The sequence below is a fragment of the Mchenga conophoros genome, linkage group LG5 (genome assembly GCF_057382185.1).
Source record: "Mchenga conophoros isolate Kocher_MC1m ecotype Shallow Benthic linkage group LG5, M_conophoros_male_GT1.1, whole genome shotgun sequence".
NCBI lineage: Eukaryota > Metazoa > Chordata > Actinopteri > Cichliformes > Cichlidae > Mchenga > Mchenga conophoros.
The window spans coordinates 17,644,459-17,665,874 of NC_140530.1; the positions used below are offsets into that span (position 1 = coordinate 17,644,459).

General features: G+C 37.8%; 2 protein-coding genes across 4 annotated transcripts; one reads left to right on the top strand and one right to left on the bottom strand.

The window, feature by feature from the left end:
• Positions 1-3,053: 3,053 nt before the first annotated feature.
• Positions 3,054-10,686, top strand: LOC146574253 (uncharacterized). Its single transcript, XM_085273750.1, has 6 exons — positions 3,054-3,283; positions 3,580-3,654; positions 6,283-6,321; positions 6,579-6,740; positions 6,939-7,022; positions 8,260-10,686. The coding sequence occupies exons 1-6, from the start codon at positions 3,185-3,187 to the stop codon at positions 8,761-8,763; spliced, it is 963 nt and encodes a 320-aa protein (XP_085129876.1). The 5' UTR covers positions 3,054-3,184; the 3' UTR covers positions 8,764-10,686.
• A 506-nt stretch (positions 10,687-11,192) lies between these two features.
• Positions 11,193-21,059, bottom strand: avil (advillin). Of its 3 annotated transcripts, none has more exons than XM_085273751.1 (20): positions 21,001-21,059; positions 20,747-20,873; positions 20,474-20,548; positions 20,088-20,284; positions 19,903-20,011; positions 19,707-19,817; positions 18,528-18,733; positions 18,364-18,442; positions 18,131-18,229; positions 17,892-18,045; positions 17,639-17,739; positions 16,854-16,991; positions 16,600-16,758; positions 15,391-15,570; positions 13,719-13,876; positions 13,487-13,631; positions 13,211-13,399; positions 13,060-13,131; positions 12,196-12,306; positions 11,193-12,013 (listed from the first exon to the last, which is right to left on the bottom strand). In XM_085273751.1, exons 2-20 carry the CDS (start codon positions 20,804-20,806, stop codon positions 11,900-11,902), a joined length of 2,457 nt encoding a protein of 818 aa, XP_085129877.1. In that variant the 5' UTR covers positions 20,807-20,873; positions 21,001-21,059; the 3' UTR covers positions 11,193-11,899. The 3 variants fall into 3 exon arrangements, with proteins under 3 accessions (XP_085129877.1, XP_085129879.1, XP_085129878.1); XM_085273753.1 differs by having other exon boundaries at positions 20,747-20,868; positions 21,001-21,055; XM_085273752.1 differs by having other exon boundaries at positions 20,747-21,049.
• Between the last annotated feature and the right edge of the window lie 357 nt (positions 21,060-21,416).

Consider the following 21,416-nt stretch of genomic DNA (forward strand, 5'->3'; position numbering starts at 1 on the left):
ACGATATATAAACATGTGAGAATGTTATCTAAATGGTGCCCAAGAACCACGCTCATATACATATTTTCATATGTATATCATTGGAGGGGGGGTAAGTTAAATCTTTATTCTTCCAAAATAGGCTAAAAGTTTTGCAGCACCACCTCTTTGAGCGATGAGCAGCCTGTGCGACCACACCGACATCTGCTGGAGAAAAACATAGTTGCGACTGCAGGTCTCGTCTCAAAGCTGCGAGCCTCTCTGTTCATTGGAGGCTGTGTTTTGTAAAATTCACCTTCAGGAGCTGCACTCTAAAGCAGGAACTCTATTGGTTAGGTACATTTCATCCATTACTAAAGAACTGAGGATTCTCCATTGCACCTCCAATACAACGAATGAAATTCATTGCAATGAATGCATTACTTGGTCATCTCACAAATTTTTACAGTACCAAAGTATCAAAGCGTAATTTTACAACAGGCTTGGAGACATCAGACATGAAAGCATTGGTAATATGTCTGGTGGTATGTGCTCAACTCTTTTAGTTATTCTCTTCCTTTCAGAAAAATAATTTTTGCTCCGTTAAGATAAATCATTAGCAAACTGGATCAAAAGACAAAAACAAATGAGTCCTGAAGTGATGAGACACTCATGTTCATTCTACTGCAGTTGCCACTCATCCGTCCTCTGCACGTTTGCATGTTTTTCTGTTCACGTATGCAGATAAAGTGTGAATCATTTGCATGATCAGATTTGCTGATCTAACATCTACTCCGAGCCTTAACATACTAAACCCACATACAAACACTGAAGCTCAGAAAGGCTTTGTAAAACTTCATGTAAAATGATCAATGAGGTTTCTACATGATATATACACAGTGAAATAGATCCGGTTTCAGTAAACTTCATGGTCTTTGCATTGATGGGTGTAAAAAAAAAAGGGCCAGCCTTTTTTTGAATAACAGTTATATCTCACGCACACCAGAATAAACAGTCATTAATGAGGCAGTCATTGATTCAACAAAGTGTCACAGCACTGAGTCTACAGTAAGCAGTCCTCACTGTTGCTACGCAGTGACAAACTACAGTTCAGAGGAAAGCTCAAGGAAAAATTTAAACCTGGTTTGGAGTTTTTGCTCCAAACTGAGGGTCTGGTCCGCTGCATGAGAGCAATGTGCAGATTTTGTATTCAGTCAATCACCTTAAAGGTGAAGGAAGTTGTATGAACATTTCTATTTAACCAGTGCGTAGGCTGATATATTACTACATTTGCCTACAATTATAGAAACCCTGTATCAAGATATGAGACTATGTCATGATCATCTGTGTGCAATAAACACACATCTCTGGGATGAATAACAGTGTGTGATCATGTATAAGTTGTATAGTTTTAATGTTTTATTTGGGAACAGAATGGTGTGTATGTGTAAGTTTGGTGATGGAGTTTTTATTATGAATGAATGATGAATTTTTATGAATTATGTCTATTTTTATGCTTAAGGACAACAGATGGAAATTAGCCTTTGGCTATAATCTGGTATGTTTACATTCATGTAATTTTTTTTTTACATTTATGTTCATTAACATGCACTGTCCTAAATAAATAAATACAGCTTTTGAGTCATACACTGTGTAAATATCATTTTATATTTAGGGGGTTTGAACTGTTTCCTCATTTCCTGTTGCAGTTGTTCACTTTTTCTCCACTTCCTCTTTCACCCTTTGTTTAAATGATAAGTAACACATGTTAAACAACAACAACAACAATAAGACAAAACAAAAAAACTTTGCTTTGTCATGTATTGACTGCCATCTTAAGTTCTTCAGCTGTCAAATAGTTTGGTTTGTAAAGTTGTACAAACACTTCAGTTTCAGCATCCAGGTCTTGTGGAGGTTAACTTTGTCAGAAACCTGTGTTTTCACACCATGACAAGGCAAAAATCACTATATGCAAGTAGAGTGAAAAGACAAAGAAAAGGTTAAATTGACAGCTTAATCAATAAAAGTTGCTGTCAAGGTTGAGTAGTGCGGGAGTTGGCTTATCTCTGTAAAGAAGCATTGCTGTCTGTGTTCTCAGATTAGTTCCAGTTTATTGGAATAAAAGTATGTGGTTTTCAGAGTCTGTAAGTGGTAGAAATCCTTACTATTCTGAGCCAAATGACTTATGATTGACCAAGTTCATCATTTTCAATTCGTAATTAAATAAGAAAATAATAAGAATAAGAAAGCGTCTTCTCTCATAAATGAACATGGCAACACAGTTTATGTTTGCAAAGTTGCATCTGAACAAACCTCAAGACTTCTGAAACAATGTCCTTTGGATAGACAAGACCAAAGTGTAGGTTTTTGACCATAATTCACAGCATCACATTTGCAGAAAGCCAAACACAGCATATTTGCACAAACACCTCATACCAGCTGTCAAGCATTGTGGTGGAAGGGTAATGAGTTTGGCTTGTTTTGCAGCTAAAAGATATTTGCAGTCATTAACTATTCTTTATACCAAAGTATACTCAATTGTGAGGCCACATGTCTAACAGCTAAAAAGCTTGGCCCAATGTGGGTAATGCAACTGGACAATAATCCCAAGCACAGAAGCAGTAAATGGCTTTGGTGAGATCTTAAGAGACATTAAGATAAATGAAATGAACTGAAGCAACGCTGTAAAGAAGAATGGGTCATAAAGTCGTCCACAATGATGTGAGACTGATAAAATCATACAAAAAAATATTACTTCAAGTCACTGCTTCCAAAAGTTGCTCTATAAGCTACTGAATAAAAGGGATTTCTTATTTTCTCACAGGAAAAGTCCTGTTAAACCTCACTTTTCATTGTTCTGGTCACGTTTGTAAAAGTACCTATAACTTTACTAAAAAAACGGCAGGCTTTTTTCACTGATTAATTCCAGCCATGCACCAGAATGCTATCCCTTAACTTTACAACAAACCAAAAGTCATATTTGAACCCCCCCACAGCCACAAACGTGACCCATGTCTCCCTAAAAAGACGGATATTTGACTGTTCAGAGAGAGTGGGCGGAGCGAGGGCGGCGTTAAACACGGTTTGGTCCCTGCGGCTTTCCGTAGATCAGGGCCTGGGTGTAGCTCCCTGTAGCTGCGTAGGAAACACGTAAAAAACACCACTTCAGCCAGAGAGCCCGGAGGTGTCTCTTATATAAAGAAAAACGTAATATAACGCGTACAACATGCACTCGGTCACGCTGGACAGCAGTGGTTCACCGAAGAAGCGCTCGTTTTCTCGGGGAATGAGCGAGGACGAGTCTCTGCGCAGTATTATTAAAGAGGTGAGAGGACAAAAATCACGGCGTCGTTAACGTTAGTGTCAAACGTCACAGCTGTTTTAAATAACCGAATAAGTTTGGTGTTTTTAATTTGTTCAACACTTAAAATAAACAGACGGCTAGGGTAAACGGAGCAGTCGTCAGGCCCGTCGCTTCACTTCACTTCACTTCCTCGGCGTTACCGCTGTTAGCTGTTCGTTGTTTTGTTGTTGTGGCTCATGATGATGAGGTGATGATGATGATGATGATGATGGTGATGCTCAGACTCCGCCTGAGATGTGTTTTCGTCTTCTCATCAGACTGACAGCTCCTCCAGACGTGTGACAAGAAGCGACAGCAGAGCGAGCACCCTGAAGAGGAGGAGTGACAGCCAGGTAGTAGCTAGCATAAAAACTGACACTCGATGAGATGAACTCATTGTTGTCTCAGTGTTACAACATTATATATGTGATGGACACGCAGTGCTACCTAATACCTCTGGGATGAGACGCTTGCATAGGCCGAGAGTCTAAAGGTTTGTACTCAAAGGAGCTTGCAAAGAAAGGCGTCTGGACTTCTTTAAGTTACTTGAAGACGTTTCACCTCTCATCCGAGAAGCTTCTTCAATTCTAAGGTCAAATGGTGGAGAGTCCCAGATATAAACCTAGTGGGAGTGACCCCCCACAGAGGACAAAAGGACCCCCTGATGATCCTCTAATCGCCTGAGCCAAGGTGTGAAACTGGGTGTGGGTCCCAATCAGCCAGAGTTTCGGGTGTGTTCATTGTGAAACCTGGCCCCACCTTATCATGCGAATTCCTGAGGTCAGATGGCCCAGGATGTGAGTGGGCGTTAAGGCATCTGGGAAGGGATCTCAAAACTGGCTTATAGATGGCAGAGAGTTGGTGTCGTAAACCCCCGCCTCTGTTCAAAGATGGTCGCTCACAGTGGACATAGATGACTTCTTTCACTCCTCTTTCAAACCATCTGTCCTCTCTGTCCAAAACGTGAACATTGGCATCCTCGAAAGAGTGTCCTTTATCCTTAAGATGCAGATGGACTGCTGAGTCTTGTCCTGTGGAGGTGGCTCTTCTGTGTTGTGCCATGCGCTTGTGAAGTGGCTGTTTGGTCTCTCCAATGTAGAGGTCTGGGCATTCCTCGCTGCACTGTACAGCATACACCACATTGTTAAGTCTGTGTTTTGGCGTTTTTAGGTTTGTGCCTTGTGACACAGAGTGGTGTCTAGTTATGGTCAGTCGTGCCAAAAAGTGGATAGATGGATATCTACTTTATAGATCCACAAGAAAAATGATTATGTTACAGCAGCAAGATGAAGAATAAAAATAATGCAGCCTACAATATTTAACAAAGTTAAAGTGCTACAGGGGTCTAGTAAAGATCTTATACTATGATAGAATGGAAAAACTTTCTCTCATAATATAACAAGTACAAGTAAATATGAAGACAGTTTAAAATGGTAAGAGCAGGACTGGCATTGTGGAAGAGTAATGCAAACTGCATTAGTACATAATATGTATGCTATAAGTGCATGAAGGTAATAATAGAAATATGTGTGGAATCACATGTCGGACAGGTGTGACCACCTGTCATAGAACGAGGAGTTATTATACAGCTTTATAGAGAATGATGGGAATGATTTCCTGAGTTGTTATGGCAGTGAGAAGGAGCTCTGCTGGGTCAGAAGTGTGGAGCAAAGTGGGTATGATGAGTTGTCCATGACAGAGAGCAGTTTGATCACTGACTTACGGTCTCTAACTGACTCGAATGCCTCCAAATTCCGGCCAATGATGGGTCCAGGCTTGAGGATTAGTTTGTGGATCCTGCTGACATCTCTGGCACTGGATTTATAAAGTAAATGAAATTGTTTTTTAAACAGCTGTTGATATCTGTAAATATCTGGGTCTTTCTTTGTAGTTAGGAGAGAAATGTTTGAAATGAAAACCGTGTGACTGCCAGTAGTGACGGGAGCAGTAAAACCATGAAATTGTACTTTCCAAATTGCAGAAGATGGTTTGCTTCTGAACTTTTAGTACAGCAATAAATGGCGATATCTCGTGTTTTTATGGCTTCCTTATTTTTACTAGTTCAGTTAAACTTGTACTAAACAAACTCGTCTATCTGAAAGCTCCGAAAGCATGTTGTACAGCATGACTAACCCAGTTTTAAAAGATTATTATTAAAATAAAAAAGTCACAGGTTAACTAGATATTTTGTAAAAACCGAGATGGTTGTATTTCTACTCGGTAACTGACAGGGTGACTGCAAGGCTACACATTCCCAGGACCCAGAAACTGAAGCAGCTACATTGAGTTGAGTTATGATTTTAAATTTGTTTGTGTATGTTTTTCTTAATGGGATCCTTTTGGTCAGGAGATCAGTCTAATAACTCCCAACTAGAGCAGAGCTTTTGTCTGCGTCATCAATTATGTAAAAAGCCTATCAGTTATGGGAAAATGGCCACAATATTAAATGCGGAAACAGAAGTGCTTCTGGCAGAGATTTCTTCCTGTTAAGGAGGCATTTCCTTTCCTACTGCGGCCAAGAGCTTCCTAAAGGGAACATTTCTGTCTTCATTATGTAAGTTGTTGACCTGACTTTGTAAAGTGCCCCGAGATGACCGTGTTATGACTTGGCATGGTATGAATTGAAGGGAAAACATTTACAATGTTTATTTTCCATTCAGTATTAAGTCATTTACACGTGTTTGACAGCAGCTGTCGGCATTAATTGATTTATAAATATAAGTAACAAACTCCTGTAAGAGACACGTATGAATAAAGTGGACAAATAATCAAAGCTACCTTTTGTAAGATGCAGTAAAGTTTATTTTGATGCTTATAATAACTGAATTTGTGTAACTTTAAATTTTAAGGTCATCGTTCGTGTTTGAGTTAAAGGGGACCAACAGGAGAGGATCCAGTATGCCTCATTTAAACTGCTTTGTGCTGATTTTAACTCAAAATACTCAAATGTTTTTTATTAAAATTATTTGTTTTCCTTTCAGCAATCTGAGCAGGACCTCTTCATGGGACTACCAGAAATGGTAACGATTTCTCACCATTATCCTCCTTATTGTTGCTATAAATATAATGATGTTTACTGCTATTGAAGGCTGTGCTCACAGTAATAAATCACAGCAGTGAAGCATATTCCTTTACATAGGGAGGCATTGTCACGCTACCACAGGAGGCCTCCCACAGATTGTTGCCTCTGAGAGCTCAACGAGCACTCCCACTGACTGGCATGCATTCTCCTGAAGTTGCCTACACTGATCTGTTACCGTGTAACTTTGTGATATAGCTAGAGCTGCAGGCCAGCTATGAAGAGGCTGTGCAAGAGCTGCGTGGGCTGGAGGTCGAGCGAGAGGCTCTGTTGTTCCAGGTGGACGTCCTGCAGGACACGCTGGAGGGTGTAGAGGAGCTGCTGGCTGAAGCCCAGAGAGAAGCTGGACAGGCTAGTTTGGTAAGTCCAGGTCGAGCCAAAACACGAAGTAAAGTCTTAAAGTCTCTTAGAAATGTGTGTGTGTGTGTGTGTGTGTGTGTGTGTGTGTGTGTGTGTGTGTGTGTGTGTGTGTGTGTGTGTGTGTAAGTAAAGTTCGTTGTTTGTGATTACAACAGATTGTGACACTAACGAGCTGCTGCTGTCTCTTTACATTTGTAGGAGTTGGAGCGAGAGAGGGAGGCCAAAAGGAAACTGGAGAGCATGGTGCACTCTTTGATGCAAGAAGTGGAAAGATTAAAAGAGGTAAAGTGAGACCGTTTATGTAAGCTTGCAGAGGCTCCGAATTTGTTTATAAAGATGTAAAGGGAACCTATTGCGCAACAGTCTGTCAGGCGTGTGATCGCTCGTGAATATGAATGATGGCGATGCTATGTCGTTGTTTTGTTTTTTTCTGGGTGTGTAACCCGGAGACACGGCAGGCCTGGGCATACAAGATTTTCTGTGTGTTGTGGTTTAGTTTTGTCCTTAAGGGTTTTAGCAACTGAGTCTCGTCTTTCTGGGAAAAAAGCCCTGAAAACGAAATGAAGAAGTTAGAAAAGTACAGAAGTACTTAAGTATCCAAGCCACATTTGTTGAGACTGGCACAATCAATTGTTTCAATTACTGTTACTCATTTTCCACTCCTGAAACTTCCACGCCTCGTCCATTCTTGTGTTGTCCTTATAAAAACAATTTGTGGTGGTGCATAACACGTTTTGGAGTAATCTCTTCATTTTTCATGGTGAAAAGAGTCTGATCACTTGACCTCTAGCCTGGTACCCCACTTAATTATGCTGAGTGTCTAGTGTGAAGGACAATCAGGAGTCTGCACAGGTTATTCTACTTTAAACCTGGACTTGATGGTAATGCTCTTCTTCAAGAGTCTGACTTCTTGCTTTTCTTATCTTCTCTGTTTAGATAGTGTTAGCTGAGTGGAGAGTAGGAATAAAAATTCTTAAGATAGCTTTAAAATATACAATGTTGTGCAAAAGTCTTGGGGCCACTCCTCATTTATTTATATTTTGCTTCCAAGGAGACAGACATTTTTGATTTGTTTTTTGTTGTTGTTGTTAAGCAGTTTAATACTTACCTATGACTCATTCAAGCTTAAAAAAGACACCTAACTCAAGGGATTAACCAGTGCTGTGACTACACATAACAGACAACAATTTTAGTTCATTTTTAAACATTTGTTCTGATTTATTTAGTTAAAATGTACAGAAAAAGCCAAACGTGACACCTTTTGGGGGCATAAGACAATATTTTTGCACCAACAAGATGGTTCTCAAAGAGGCAAAAACAAAAGGCAGCCAAAATCCTTTTTGTTTGTGTCTTATATACTTTATTTGTATGTTTACACATTTCAATAAATTACTGCACATATTTCCTGTTTTCCTTCCAAAAAGAGATGATTGATGGCTCAAGATCATTAAAAAAACACTGTAATTATATTTTCTATGAATGAGCACTGCTTATGCTTTTCTTTTTTTACACCTTGCAGGAAGGGAATAACAAACTATCAGGACCAGGTGAGATGGCTAAAGCAACAATGCAGGGACACAAAATAAGAAATGATGCCAACAAAGTCGAGAGCTCCTCCTCTCACAGCAGCAAAGATGAATTGGGAGCTGCAGTGCAAAGAGGACAGAGTGAGGGCACAGAGGAGAAGCAATGGCGAATGGTAAATAAGCCCATGTGTCACCAGCCTTCTCTTGCACTGGGCAGCCTGGTCGCTGAGGATGGGGTCCACCAGAGACCTTATGAAAACGGGGCAGCAGATGGACAAGATCCCCTGCTGGATGAAAACGACTCGGACAGCATAAGTGCCTACAAGGATGCATTCGATGAGACTCCAGAGCAGGACAGGATCTTTCCAGGTGACGGAGACAGTTTGGAGCTGCCCCACGATGCAGAGAACACAAAGAAGAGCCTGCCTAATAATGGAGACGCCCTCAACAGTGAGGTCGAAGGCACCAAAAACAATGAAAGCTGCATTTTGTCTTAAATTTATGTTTCATCTACTACTGAGTAAGGTCAGAGATAAAATAGTTCATAACTTGATAAAATCCAGCAGCATTTTTATTTGAAGTTAGACATTTCTGTTCTTACAAAAATCAGTTGAGATTAGATGTATTAGATGTTGCTAGTCAATAGTTTGACATTTTATGAGAAAATGATTAGTAGAATAACTGTGGAAATAATTGGCAGCTTAATCTATAAGGAAAAGTTGAAAAGATTAGTTAGAGCCCTAGTTATGATACATTGTAGTAGAAGTTACATTTTTAAAAATAGTGCTGAACGATCTCAGGTTTAAAAGCTGAAATTTCGCTGACTACTTTATGTTATTTGCCAATCATTTAATTCAAGTCTGTCGTAAGTGTTTGGGTTTTTCCTTTTTTTAATGCACGTTGCAATACATGGAACATACTCCATGTTGCTTTGACTGTTTACCTTTTTGATTTTAAGAAGGATATTTTATACACAAGAAGCAGTCAAGACAAAAGTCACGATTTATCTGTCTCGGTAAGAATCTCCACAGCAGCTGTTTTAGCTTCAACCAGAAGAAGACATTACAAACACAGAGGTTTTTTTTCTGTGAAGTTATTGTTAACTTAAATTTGATCATAAGGATTTTGATCAGGCTGTGTTGCTGGTTTCTCTCATGTTTTTCTTGGACTTGGAAGTCTGGTGATTTCAAATAGGCAGTTCATTTATTCAAAGCCTCAAAGTCTTAAAATTTTTGTGTTTTTATTAAAAAAAAATAGAAAATGGATTTGGCTGCATTTGCACTTTTTAAAGTTCTTATATTGTGACATTTATTTGTCAGATTACATTAAAGCCAACATTCCCTTTTTTAACCAAATGTGTCAGCCAGACCTGACGAGCTGACCACTGCAGGCTGGATTTTTTTTTTGTCTGGCTGCAAGGACATGCTGCATGTTTGCACATTCGCAGTGGAACTTGCTGAACTTTGCCTCTTCAGATGTCTTTCATTGCTGTAAAACACTTTGTATGTAACATTTTTAATGCCTTTTTACTTTCTTTTTTTTTAAAAATTGTGCCAGAATCAAAAGTAGACTCCTCACTTCATCTATGATCCGTAGCCTGCACGAGCACCTATGAATGTATACTGATTTCCAAAATGCACACAAGTTTGTGTCATTTGAGTGTGTTTGCATGCAATACTATCAACTACATGTAATGAATAATATGTCTTATTTGCTGTTACAAATACTTTTTAAAAGGGATTTTCAGTGTCAGTTTATTTTGTAGACAATGTATCATTCTTTTATTCCCCAGTTTACAAAGTCGATTTAACAAAGTCGACAAATAATTAAAGTTTTGAACATATCAGGCTGGACTTTAATGATTAGAAAAGCATATATTGATAAATGGATCTCTTGTAGAAGACAGAAGCAGAACAATAAATCTGCACGGGTTATGTTGAAGTTGCTGCATTTAGCTGTGTATCATTTTTGGTTTTAATACAGGTTGTTGACTTTGTACTCTGAGGTACTTTTTTGCTAGTTCTTTATAACCTGTAGCATCGACTGTCAAATGTATGTAAGTTTAGGAGGTTACTGTTATTTTAGTGCTGTGTGGTGATACTGTGGTCACTTCTTGAGCAGTCAGGTGATGGCAAATGAATTATAACACCAACATCCATAGGTGCTGGACAGTTCATTTTCAGGTTTTCCCGGTGATACAAAAAAAGAAAAGGAAATGACCTTTGACATGTTGCTGTGCAGCCAAATTGGTTTGTTTTTTTCTTTGATTTCAAACAAAAGTACTGAAAATACATCCTTTTATGTATGATGCCTTTTTTCTGTTTGTAATATTTTCAGCTCTGTCATTGGCTTTGAAATAGATATTCAGATTTAAATGTTAATGCCATACATTTATATCATAATAAAATGAGTGAGTAATGCTTTGTGCCATTTCTGTTAACTTGCATTTAAAATATGGAGAAAGTGAATAAAAACAAATAATGACTTAATAAGCAGCTTGACATTCAAGCCTAATTATCAAGGAACGTGCTGACGCCTGCTCATCTTTCAAATCTCTGATGATCAGTTAAGCACCTCATTTTTAGGAGACTCATGACCGATCGTATAACTGATTGTATATTTAGTACACTAAAGGTAAAGGTCGCCTTTTCTTTTTCAGACTGATTTCTGGGAATCACATAAGATAACAATTTACAAATGAAAGCAGGAATGGAGAGATTTCTGTTTTCTTCACTTATTTTGAGCACATCGTGTTCCATCCTTATTTGCACAAAAGATGGAAAATCAGGTCATCTTTACTTTCATATTATGAGTAACTTCAAAGTAAGTGACACAAATGTTTGCAACTAAGTAAATCATTTTAATTACTTTCTTCTTTATAAATAGTTTTCAGTTTAGTTCTAAACCTATTAATCCTATTGGCCATTATGGGGATAAAAGAAAATGCACCATCTTCCATGTCTTAAGATTTTACATATTGGGACACAATAAAAAAAAATCAATCTAGAACATCAATCAAATTTCAATGAACTGAAGCAACGCATGTAAGGAAGATCGGGCCAAAATTCCTCCACAACAAGGAAAGTTATACAGAGTCATACAGAAAATGATTATCATTGTTGCTGAAAGTGTTTCTACAAGCTATTGAAACATGAACTTACTTTTTCACATTCTTACGTTTTATTAATTGAATAAATGACAGTGCAATGTTGTTTATCTGAGGTCTTATTTAAATCATTTATTTGAACCTGGTAAGAATCACATTTGTTAAAAAATGACATCCTGATAAATATCGTAATATAAGACGTGTGAGTTAACTGTTGCCTCCTACGGGGTTCGACTGCACAAACATGCAGAGGGGAACAGCCATTGTGGTTCATAGTTCAGTTAGGTTCATTGATTTTGACACAAGAGTTCCTAAATAGTGTTAACTCCATAAAGGCAGCACAGATTACAAAAATAAAGTTTTGAAAAAAAAAAGTAATTTGACTAAAATGTACAGAATGGACTCATGATTATAAATTTTTAAAGATTAGTAAGTGAAAAAACATGAAAAGCAAGAAAGATCATACAAAGAGACCCCAACAGCTGGCTTCTATCAGTAACTACTTATTTCAAATACTGAAAGAAATCTCAAAACATCCCTTTTTCTTTCTTCATTTTCAGCTGTTTCCACTGCGGCAAGCTCACAAACTCATCTTTGGTCATTCCAAAGACGGTGGTGAAGTCAGTGTCAGAGAGGTATTTCTGCAAATGAGGTGACAAAGTTTAGCGGGTGATGGCACACGTGTTATTTTTTAAGCTGCAGAGTTTTACTGGTGATGGTTGTAATCATCACTAAATTAATGAATAAGCAGATACACGTACAAATCTTGAACTTAAATGTGGAATTGATGGGAAATGGAAACATTGGGAATGCGCGTACATACCTCTTTCTGTTTCGGGTCAACACCTTCTGGCAGCTCGTTGGCAAGCTTGTTTTTCAAATCGTCAGGTGGGAAAGACTGAAAACTTTTCACACTGTTCCCTCCGTTCTGCTCCTAGAAAATCACATTAAAAGAACATTTTAGTTTATATTGTATTATTAATCTCAATCTTTGAGTATACAAATCACAGTACTTTATTAATGCAGGTTCTGGCCCTTATTTCTACCTTCATTATGAACTTTTGTTTGGCCTTTAGGATTCATATTCTTTATTTTGTTTGGTTTCTGATCATGTTTAGAGCATTTATATTTATTTACTTGTTTTAGTTCGTCACTGCCTCCTCAGTGTCCTTTTGCATATTGTTGTCAAGTCTTCTCCAGAATAGTTCTTGTTTTGTTTTGTGAGTCATTTTGCTCTTGTGCTTTGTCCTTATTTTTATTTTGTCTCACTGTCCTTGATTAGTTTCACCTGAGTCTTGTTGCTCTTATGTTTCCACTTTCGCTGATCTCTTGTGCCCATTTAAAGCTCCAGTTTGCTTGTTCTCTTTATTGTGTTGTTCACTTAGTTGTGTGTCTGTGGCAGTACACACCCAGTGCTCCCAGTTACTTACCTGGCTTTGCTCTTTGTGTTTGGATTCTTGGATTTTGATTCATCATCAATAAATATTTTGAACTTTTGCCTTCTGTTTCCTACACTTGAGGGTCTAATATAGCTACACTCCACACTGCAGATTATGATAGGAAAGGCCTATAAATTTTAAATCTTTTAAATTCAATAATTCACGAGCTAAAACTTCATGCTAACATAGAACTTTGTTGCAAGTTTTAACCTAAACAGAGTTTGAGAAATGAATAAAACTTTACATACTGCAACAGTAACATTAACAGGTGACGCTGTATCTCCAAACTCCTTCTTCAGCTCCTCATAGCTCTTTCCTGACTGAAAGAGAGAAATATTTGTAAGATTATTTTAATTATAAATGGAAATCCACATTTCAGCTCAAAAGCATAACACTCACACTCCATTTGGTGGGATCCCAGGCTGTAAACCACCCAGTGAAGGTGGGTGGCTCGAAGCCTTGCTTGATCAAGACAATGGGGGTGTGTGGATCTCTGTCACCCGGGTGGGTCTGCAGATACTCTTGGCTGGTTGTCAGTGCCTCTTTGCGCTCCTCCTCATTTGCGTCTTTACCGACCCAGATAAACACCTGGAGAAAAAGCAGGATGTGATTAAAGTGGTGGAGTTTATTTATTTCATTGTTATGTTCATATTAATAACCTGTCAAAAATCCTACCTGGTCCCATGTGTCCAGTAGCATGACATCATCCTCGCTGAGGTCATCCTGTATGAAGTGAGTCACCTCAGTCACAATGAAACGCCCTGTCTTATTGGAGCATTCAAACAGGCGTGGCTTATGGTCCAAAACTACCTGCTGCAATCTGCGGATGGCACATAACCAAGTGAAAGCAAACATATAGAAAAGTCACACTTGAAGCTGTTGGTTCACCTGTTCATACTATCCTCACCTCTTGTCATTTGCATAGGGAGCTTTCCCCCCAAGCAGTTCCCAGAATTCAATGGGCTCCTGACCCTCTGCAATAATCTCTTCAGAGCCTCGTGGTGAGTTCTGGCTGATTGCTGAGCTGACCTCTTTCGCCATGGCTCTCTCATCTCCACTTGATCCCTGGTTTACAAAAAGATGCCACCCCGACCCCAGAGCTCATCAATAGGCCTATATTTTGCTAAAAATGTTCATTTTATTTGATTTAATCTGGTTTTAGAAAATGAGGAAAATCTTGTGACATGTTTGTTATTCTTATGAAGGAAATTCATGAATGCTGAGTCAGCAGCTGGTAGAGATGAACTGTTTGACTCAGCAAAACCACAGCAAGGGCAGATGCTCACCGACAGACAGACCGAAAAGCCAATCAGTCCTAGTACTTTGATATATATATATTGATATATATATATATTTGATATATTTGATATATTTGATATATATATATATATATATATATGAATATAACTGGTTGGATGCATTTTTTGAGCATATAGTATATATATATATATATATATATATATATATATATATATATATATATATATATATGAATATAACTGGTTGGATGCATTTTTTGAGCATATAGTATATATATACATAGTATATATATATATATATATATATATATATATATATATATATATATATATATATATATATATATATATATATATATATATATATATATATACTATGTATATATATACTATATGCTCAAAAAATGCATCCAACCAGTTATATTCATTCATGGTTATTGACCATCAATTTGTTTCCTTAACAGCCTCCACTCTTCTAATGATGCCCTCTTTCCTTTGGTATTTGATTCTCTTCAGCCACAAGAGTCTTAGCTATGATAAGCCCTGATGAGAGATGCTAAGGTCTGACTTTCGGTTCCACCCAAAAAGTGCAGAGGCCTGTCTGGGCCTGCTGAGTTAGTCAGCTCGAAACTGTGAGAAACAATTTCTCTACAGTCCTTACAGCACACTTATATTAAAATCTTAATAAAAACCAAAAATTACTATCTGTACATTACTTTATTCTTTTTTTGGAGGAAGGACATCCACCATTAAACTCTTCTAAATCAAACATGTGGAGCTACCACTGTTGCAACCCCTTCAGACAAGGGAGCAGCTGCTTTTACTGTTTCTAATTCAGGGAAAATTTACATGCTTGTTATTCTTACTAACCTTAGGGTACCTAAACCTTAAATACTGTTCGTTCAGGTGCCTTTAAAAATCAGTTTGATAAGAATATTTTACTCATTAGCCCTTAAAGCTTCATCGTAAAGCCACATCGTTGAATTACTGCAAGAACCCATCATCTGTTCCTATTTTCTATGTAAAGGTGATAGACAGAAGGGGATTTTTATTAGTCTCTTTTCGGCAAAGGGACCTCACCTATGCACCCAAAACTCAGACGTTCAAAATGACTATTCTCTTAATTTAGAAAAATGATTTTTTTAAAATACTGTGTGAAATGTGACTCACCCCTCACTGTGAAGAAAGAAATCTCCCCAAATAGTTAGACATTTCTCTCCAGATATCTTTCATCATGAATTATATTACATTAAAGAAGAGACAAAAATGCTCTAAAGGGCCTGTCAGTTTCTCTGTCTAAAATAAAGTTGTATCTTTTACCTTTCCGCACCAGAGATACATTCCTGTTTGGCTCTTGAGCAAAAACACATCACTAGAGTTTAGAGAGGTGGCCAGGGCTGGGACCTCAATGGTTTTTGTGTTAAACTGGTCAGTCCCGTGAACCTGGAACAATCTCACTGGAGGCTCAGGTTCTGAAGATCCTTTTCTAGATGTGCCGCCCTAAAGGGAAGAACAAAAATATCCTGTACAGAGTAGCACTTTGTAATAGGGCAAGCAACAAACGGTGTGATTCCCATAGAATTTAATAGCATTTCAATGTATGTCATCTATAATCACAATGTAGTTTAACAATTAACAATTTAACATCAAGTTGGTAAAAGTTCAACTTTTTACAGATAAAAAAGGAAAGGAGACATTATACTGTCATTTTCCATAACTATATCTAATGCATAACTAATTTGAAGTATTGAGCAAGCAATGCTGATGAATGCATACTATTAGGTAATTTACTGGAAGAACAACTAAAATTTCTCCATCTTCAACTTTAAATGTTGTACTTTGCAGGGTTTTTTTGTGTAAAAATAACAAAAAGAAAGCAAATAAATTATTAAACTGTGCAAATGAAAAAGCATAAATATATGTATTTATATATCATATTCAATAATTTATTGTTGATTCTCTTGTGTCCAAGTCTGGGTTTGCGTGTAATTTTGCAGTAATTTTAACTGGAAATAAAAAATATGAATTAAGATTTGGCTCCATCAGTATAAAAGATCACATGGGCCTATGCTTGTTTTTTCTTATAAGTAGAAAAGGGAGAACGATTATTAGCACATTTTTATATGCAATGAAAGCCGTGTCCTTTCATATTTTATATGTAATATACAAGGACAGTTGAATTGTGAAACATCCATGATGCACACCAGAGTAAATGTACAATAAAAAAAATTAAACGCTCAAGTAAGACACCAGTAATTTAAATTACTTGCAGTATCATTTGTGACTCTTTTCATTAAACAATAACGTTGTAAAAACTGAATGATTCTCTTCTTATTCTAGAGTATCTAACAGTGAGAATTTATAGGTAAATATAATTTCATTGTAATGCATTGAAATTCCACTTAGTTTTAGGGAAATTCTACCTACCATATCACGTATCATAAAGTGTTACCCTGTACTGTTACAAAACCAGAAGTGGGGTGTTTATGTTTCAAATGAAATAAGGGTAAGTTGAGAGAAGAGTCTTACTTCAAAGATAACCAGTTTTCCTTTGAAAATTGCCATGAAGTGTCTCGGCTCCCTGCCCATAGTTACTCTCACTTGAACAGGCTCTCCGTTGTACTTTTGATCTAAGCTCACAGCCTGGAAAGCCGAGGCAGCCAGCTCGTCCTGTGTCGCATGACGCCCCTGAAATTTCAAGTGACACAAATCTCATACGGTACAGTGACACATACAAAGAGGTTTAGGTGTGTGATTGTGAATTGCTTTAACTGTGACCTCACCTGCCACATATAGAGCAGGTAGCACTTCTTGTTGTTAACCAAGTAAGTGTAGAGGATCAGGTAGCAGTCTCCTCCATAGAGGTATCCATACCACTGGGGGTCCATAGGGGCTAGCTCAAGGTTTTCAATTCTCCACACCTGGGCAGGTCAAAAGTAAATTAACATGGAATATCTGCACTTTCTCTGTGAAATCACCAACATGAATGTTTAATTTGAAGAGCTGAAAGCTTCAAACAGACCATAGAGCAGCATCAGCAGTACTTGATTTTCTCCTGATATAAAGTTTTAAAATCTGTAAGTATGTTAGTGACCCCGTGAGGCTACACCGGTAATTACACCAGAAGGAGGGGAAATAGGTGGTTGAAGGACAGAAAGCAGTCTTTCCTGTTCTTTAATTCTGATTAAAAAATAAATAAATAAACAAATAATAACTGAACTCTGTGTGGTTTAAAGAGGCCCACAGGTTTGAGACTGATTACAGCATAATCAAGTCATCATTGCTGGTTTTACAAAGTAGGCTGTCACACAGAATGAGGACTTTTTTTTAGATACTTAGCATGAGATTTTGATATTTTGTTTATTTATTTTTGGTGACATATCTGTGAAACCCTGTTCAAATGACACCATGAGATTATTATTTCGACTTCTAGCTAGGTTTTTAATGACTGATTGTTACATTTGATGGACTGTTTATGACGTGGGAGGAGTCTTTGATGCAGAGGACTGTTTGATGCAACTGCATTACTGATAAAAATGTTAAATTTAAAGTTAATTTATTCCTATACCTCTACTTGACCTGTGCCATCGTCCACCATCCTCTCTTGTGCAGCAACCTCTGGCTGGGCGTGCATCAATGAAGCATCAAATTTCTCCTGTGTGACACGAGCTAAAGAAAATATGATGATAAAGCAATGTTATAAAGATACTGTGATCAGAAGTAACTTGTATTTATGTTGGTTTTCTTTTAAAATCTGAAGACTTTTTTGTTATATGTGTGTGTGTTTCTTTCCCCTCCTCTGAATTCACAGCTACACGTACCGATCCTTCCTTTTGTGTTCACTTTTCCCAGACCTTGAGTCTGGTCTTTCACAGTCCACCTCTGGAACAGCTGCTTGAAGAGAGCTGACTCTGCCCCATCATTCTCTGTCTCCACATTTGTAGTGATCGGGTAGTTTTTCGCTTTAATGAAGTCCTACGACGGCAATTCAATTACAACAGAGGAAATAAATATGACACCTTTCATCAGTTAGGTAAAAGCTCTTAACAGTTCTTCTCACCAAAGCTCTGGTCATAGCGGCCTGTCGTTCTTCTTTGTTTGCTTTCTTCCCCTTCCACACAAAGATCTTTACCCCTCCCTGGTCCAGGATGTAGGAGTCCTAAAATAATAAGATTATTCGTAGTAATTTTACAAAACTAAGTCATTATATTTTAGTAAATATGGAGTTTTAGCTCTAGCTCATTGTTGTGGTTGAATATTAATGTGTATATTTGTTTTTGTTTAACGGCTCACATCATGGTTAAGAAGATCCTGAACTAGTGGTCTCGTAGCAACTTCTGTGACCCTCATCTGGCCGTCTGCATCTGAGATCCTGAAATGAAAGTCGTTAACAAATAAAATACTGCAAAATTGAATCTTAACATAGGTATGGTATCAGTTGTCGGTGAGCTTCCCACTGGTAAAGTGTGAGTTGTCCCTTCTGTTCTTGGTCAACTGCTTCATCAGGAGGTCCGTCCTTCAGCGCTACGGTTCTTTCTCCAAGCGTCTCTGTCATGAGCTCCATGGCCTGAGGAGAACTGCTTTCAGCTTCCCCCTCCACCACTCTGATCTCTGCCCGACCTCCTCTCTCTCTGTCCCGGATGTCTTGGGCCAGCAACATGCCCTGAGAAACAGCAAAGTAACAGTTTACTTCTACATACTGGACACTCAGTACCGTAATCTGCAGTAATATCTTATTTTCAAAAGTATTTTTAAAGTACAAGCTGTCGCAATGTCCAAGAGTTGGGAAGCTGGAATATAATTTGGTCAATTCCTCAGATAAACCTTGTTTTAAACATCCTATTAAACATGTAAAAACATGTGAGTTGGTTTTGTGAGCACTGCAGAAACAGACATCCTGGCAGAAATAAACTGTTAAACTGTTTGTGTGTGCTTCTTAGATCAGAATCCCCTTTAAAATAAGTCATATTCGAATTAACATTATGTACCTGTACTTCACTTCCAGCCTTGTACTTTGTCTTTTTTTTAACTGTGTTTTTAATGCGCACCTGTATTTCTTCACTTTTAAATCAGTGTTATTTGCTTTTCAGTTCAGACTTTCTGTGAGCATTTGTTTGAAACCTCTTTTATCGTGCTACGTTTGCTTGTCCGAACATGTGAGCTTACTATTTAATAAATATGACTGAATCACCTACAGAATAAAATTACAATATGCAAATATTCACTAGATAAAGGCTCTTTATGATTTAAAAGTTTAAGTCACTTTTGCAATGATATCATCTGTATCTTAGTTTCTTCCTGCAGAAACCCTTTAACCCTCTGCAGGAAGAAGGAAATCAGCTTTAACTGTGCACACCCACAACTCTTCATAGCAGATTTCATAATGATACTTAACTGGCAAAATAAGTAAAAGTATTAAATATTACATACATAAAGCACAGAGTATAGAGATTTTAATATGAGTAATTTAGATTAACTGAACCTGTAACTACACCATACCGGTACAGTTAAGGTAAGGGTAAAGGTTACTCATCACAAGCCCTTTTTGCACATGCTTTTCTTATTTCTTCTTAAATGTATATTCCAGTATGAGTATCCCATCCAACAGCACTGTTACACAAAAAATAAAATCTTACTTTGAGCCTTTCTTGTCTGTTACTCTTTGGTCCGTTCCACTGAATGATGTTCTTGCCCAAGTCCAGCAAAAACACATCTGAAAGGTTAAAACTCTTCCAGCTCATCTCCACCTGAAAGAATAAAGCATAAAGCAATCTTTCTGTCAGATATAATCTGTCCAGTAATGTTATATAACTGCTTTGAAGTATGGCTCACCTCCTTGGCAATCACCCTTTTCTTTCCTTTCACATGGAGCAGTCTCTTCACATCATATGTGTTGGTTTCAGTGTGTCTCATGCCTGATGCAACGCCGCCTTTCTTGTAGCTAAAAATATTGGCATGATAATTGTTGTGGTTTCTTTTACTTTATATTAATAACTACTGTGCTGGCATTCACTCACATTATTCCTTGTTTGAAGTAGCCCTTGAAAGTGTCAGATTCGTGGTCCTGGACCTCTCGGTACTGAACCGGGGAAGAGCCCAAAAATTCATCAAGCTGTACGGTGTAAATAGCAGCAGAACCCTGCTCATCCTGAGTGGACTGTGAGCCGATCCAGTAGTGGATGTTATAAGACAGAGAGTTGCCCACCTTCTGGGTCTGGAGAAGTGCACAATTGTGTCAAGACTGTAGTGTATAGCAGGAATCAGAGTATTTAGTTACCACTGACTACTCAAAGAACAAAACCAAATGGAAAAGTGTTGAAAACCAATAGCAGAATTAACTACATAATATGCAGTCCTTGAATCTAACAGTGTAATAGTGCATCAGTGGCCATCACAGACTTACAAACAGAAGCACGTAGCAGTCGCCTTCAAAAAAGCTTCCGTAAGATTTCTCAGGAACTTGAACCAGCTCCATTTTCTGTTGCACAACAACAAAAACATAGTGTCTTTATTTTCATGTTCACCAAACACATCTATACATCAGATTTAACAACTACTTCAATCATCACTGCTCATCACCTGCCAGGACAAACAGCTGAATTAGATTTTTGATTTTTGATTTTTTTTTAAACAGCTACAATATTATAATTGTCAATACTGCAGCAATTAAAATTACCTCAATTCTCCAGATTATAATCCCAGGGCTGCGGGTTACTGCTCGAAATGTTTGGTCCATGTTGCCTGGATGCACTCAGTTTCAGCGGCACTTTGGAAGCTTAGTTTTCCTTTTCTGGAAGACTAAACTGATATTTTAGTGCACTGAAGATAATTTCCTTCTTTACAAACGTATTTACAAACTACAAACCAATTCAAAATCATGTGAAATACTGTTTAAATCTCATAATGCAAGAATTATCCAGCCATACATACCCAGTATCCTTGTCTGTAGAGGTTCCTCTAAGCTTATATGATCTCCCAACAGCTGATTTTCCGACTGATAGCCAGAGACCCTCAGTTCTCATCCTGATAGTGCTCCGAAAAGATTTGCATCACTTTGCATGTTTCAGGAGGTTACAGAGCATTCTGCCCAATCATTGAGGAAGAAGCGAAATCCTGTAGGCAAATGTGCTGAGAAAAAATGAAAAAAAGGATTGGCTCATATTCAAATAGACACACAGTAACACTGACCAACACGTCTATTAGTTTCCCAGCCCAAGACTGCCACATTAGCACCATATATGGATACCTGTGAGTACATAAACTGTGTGTTAGTAAAACACGTGATAATGAGCTTACAGGAGGAAAAGTATGATATTCTGTAACTGTGCAGCGGACAGAATAATATT

What these genes read in the sequence shown, in the direction of transcription:
- LOC146574253 (XM_085273750.1), top strand. Translation starts at nt 3,185, where the DNA reads ATGCACTCGGTCACGCTGGACAGCAGTGGTTCACCGAAGAAGCGCTCG. An exon ending in TGCGCAGTATTATTAAAGAG is followed by an intron (nt 3,284 to 3,579) that starts GTGAGAGGACAA and finishes TCTTCTCATCAG; the next exon opens with ACTGACAGCTCCTCCAGACG. An exon ending in TCATGGGACTACCAGAAATG is followed by an intron (nt 6,322 to 6,578) that starts GTAACGATTTCT and finishes TTTGTGATATAG; the next exon opens with CTAGAGCTGCAGGCCAGCTA.
- avil (XM_085273751.1), bottom strand. Translation starts at nt 20,806, where the DNA reads ATGGACCAAACATTTCGAGCAGTAACCCGCAGCCCTGGGATTATAATC. An exon ending in TTATAATCTGGAGAATTGAG is followed by an intron (nt 20,549 to 20,746) that starts GTAATTTTAATT and finishes GTTGTGCAACAG; the next exon opens with AAAATGGAGCTGGTTCAAGT. An exon ending in TTGACCCGAAACAGAAAGAG is followed by an intron (nt 12,014 to 12,195) that starts GTATGTACGCGC and finishes CCTCATTTGCAG; the next exon opens with AAATACCTCTCTGACACTGA.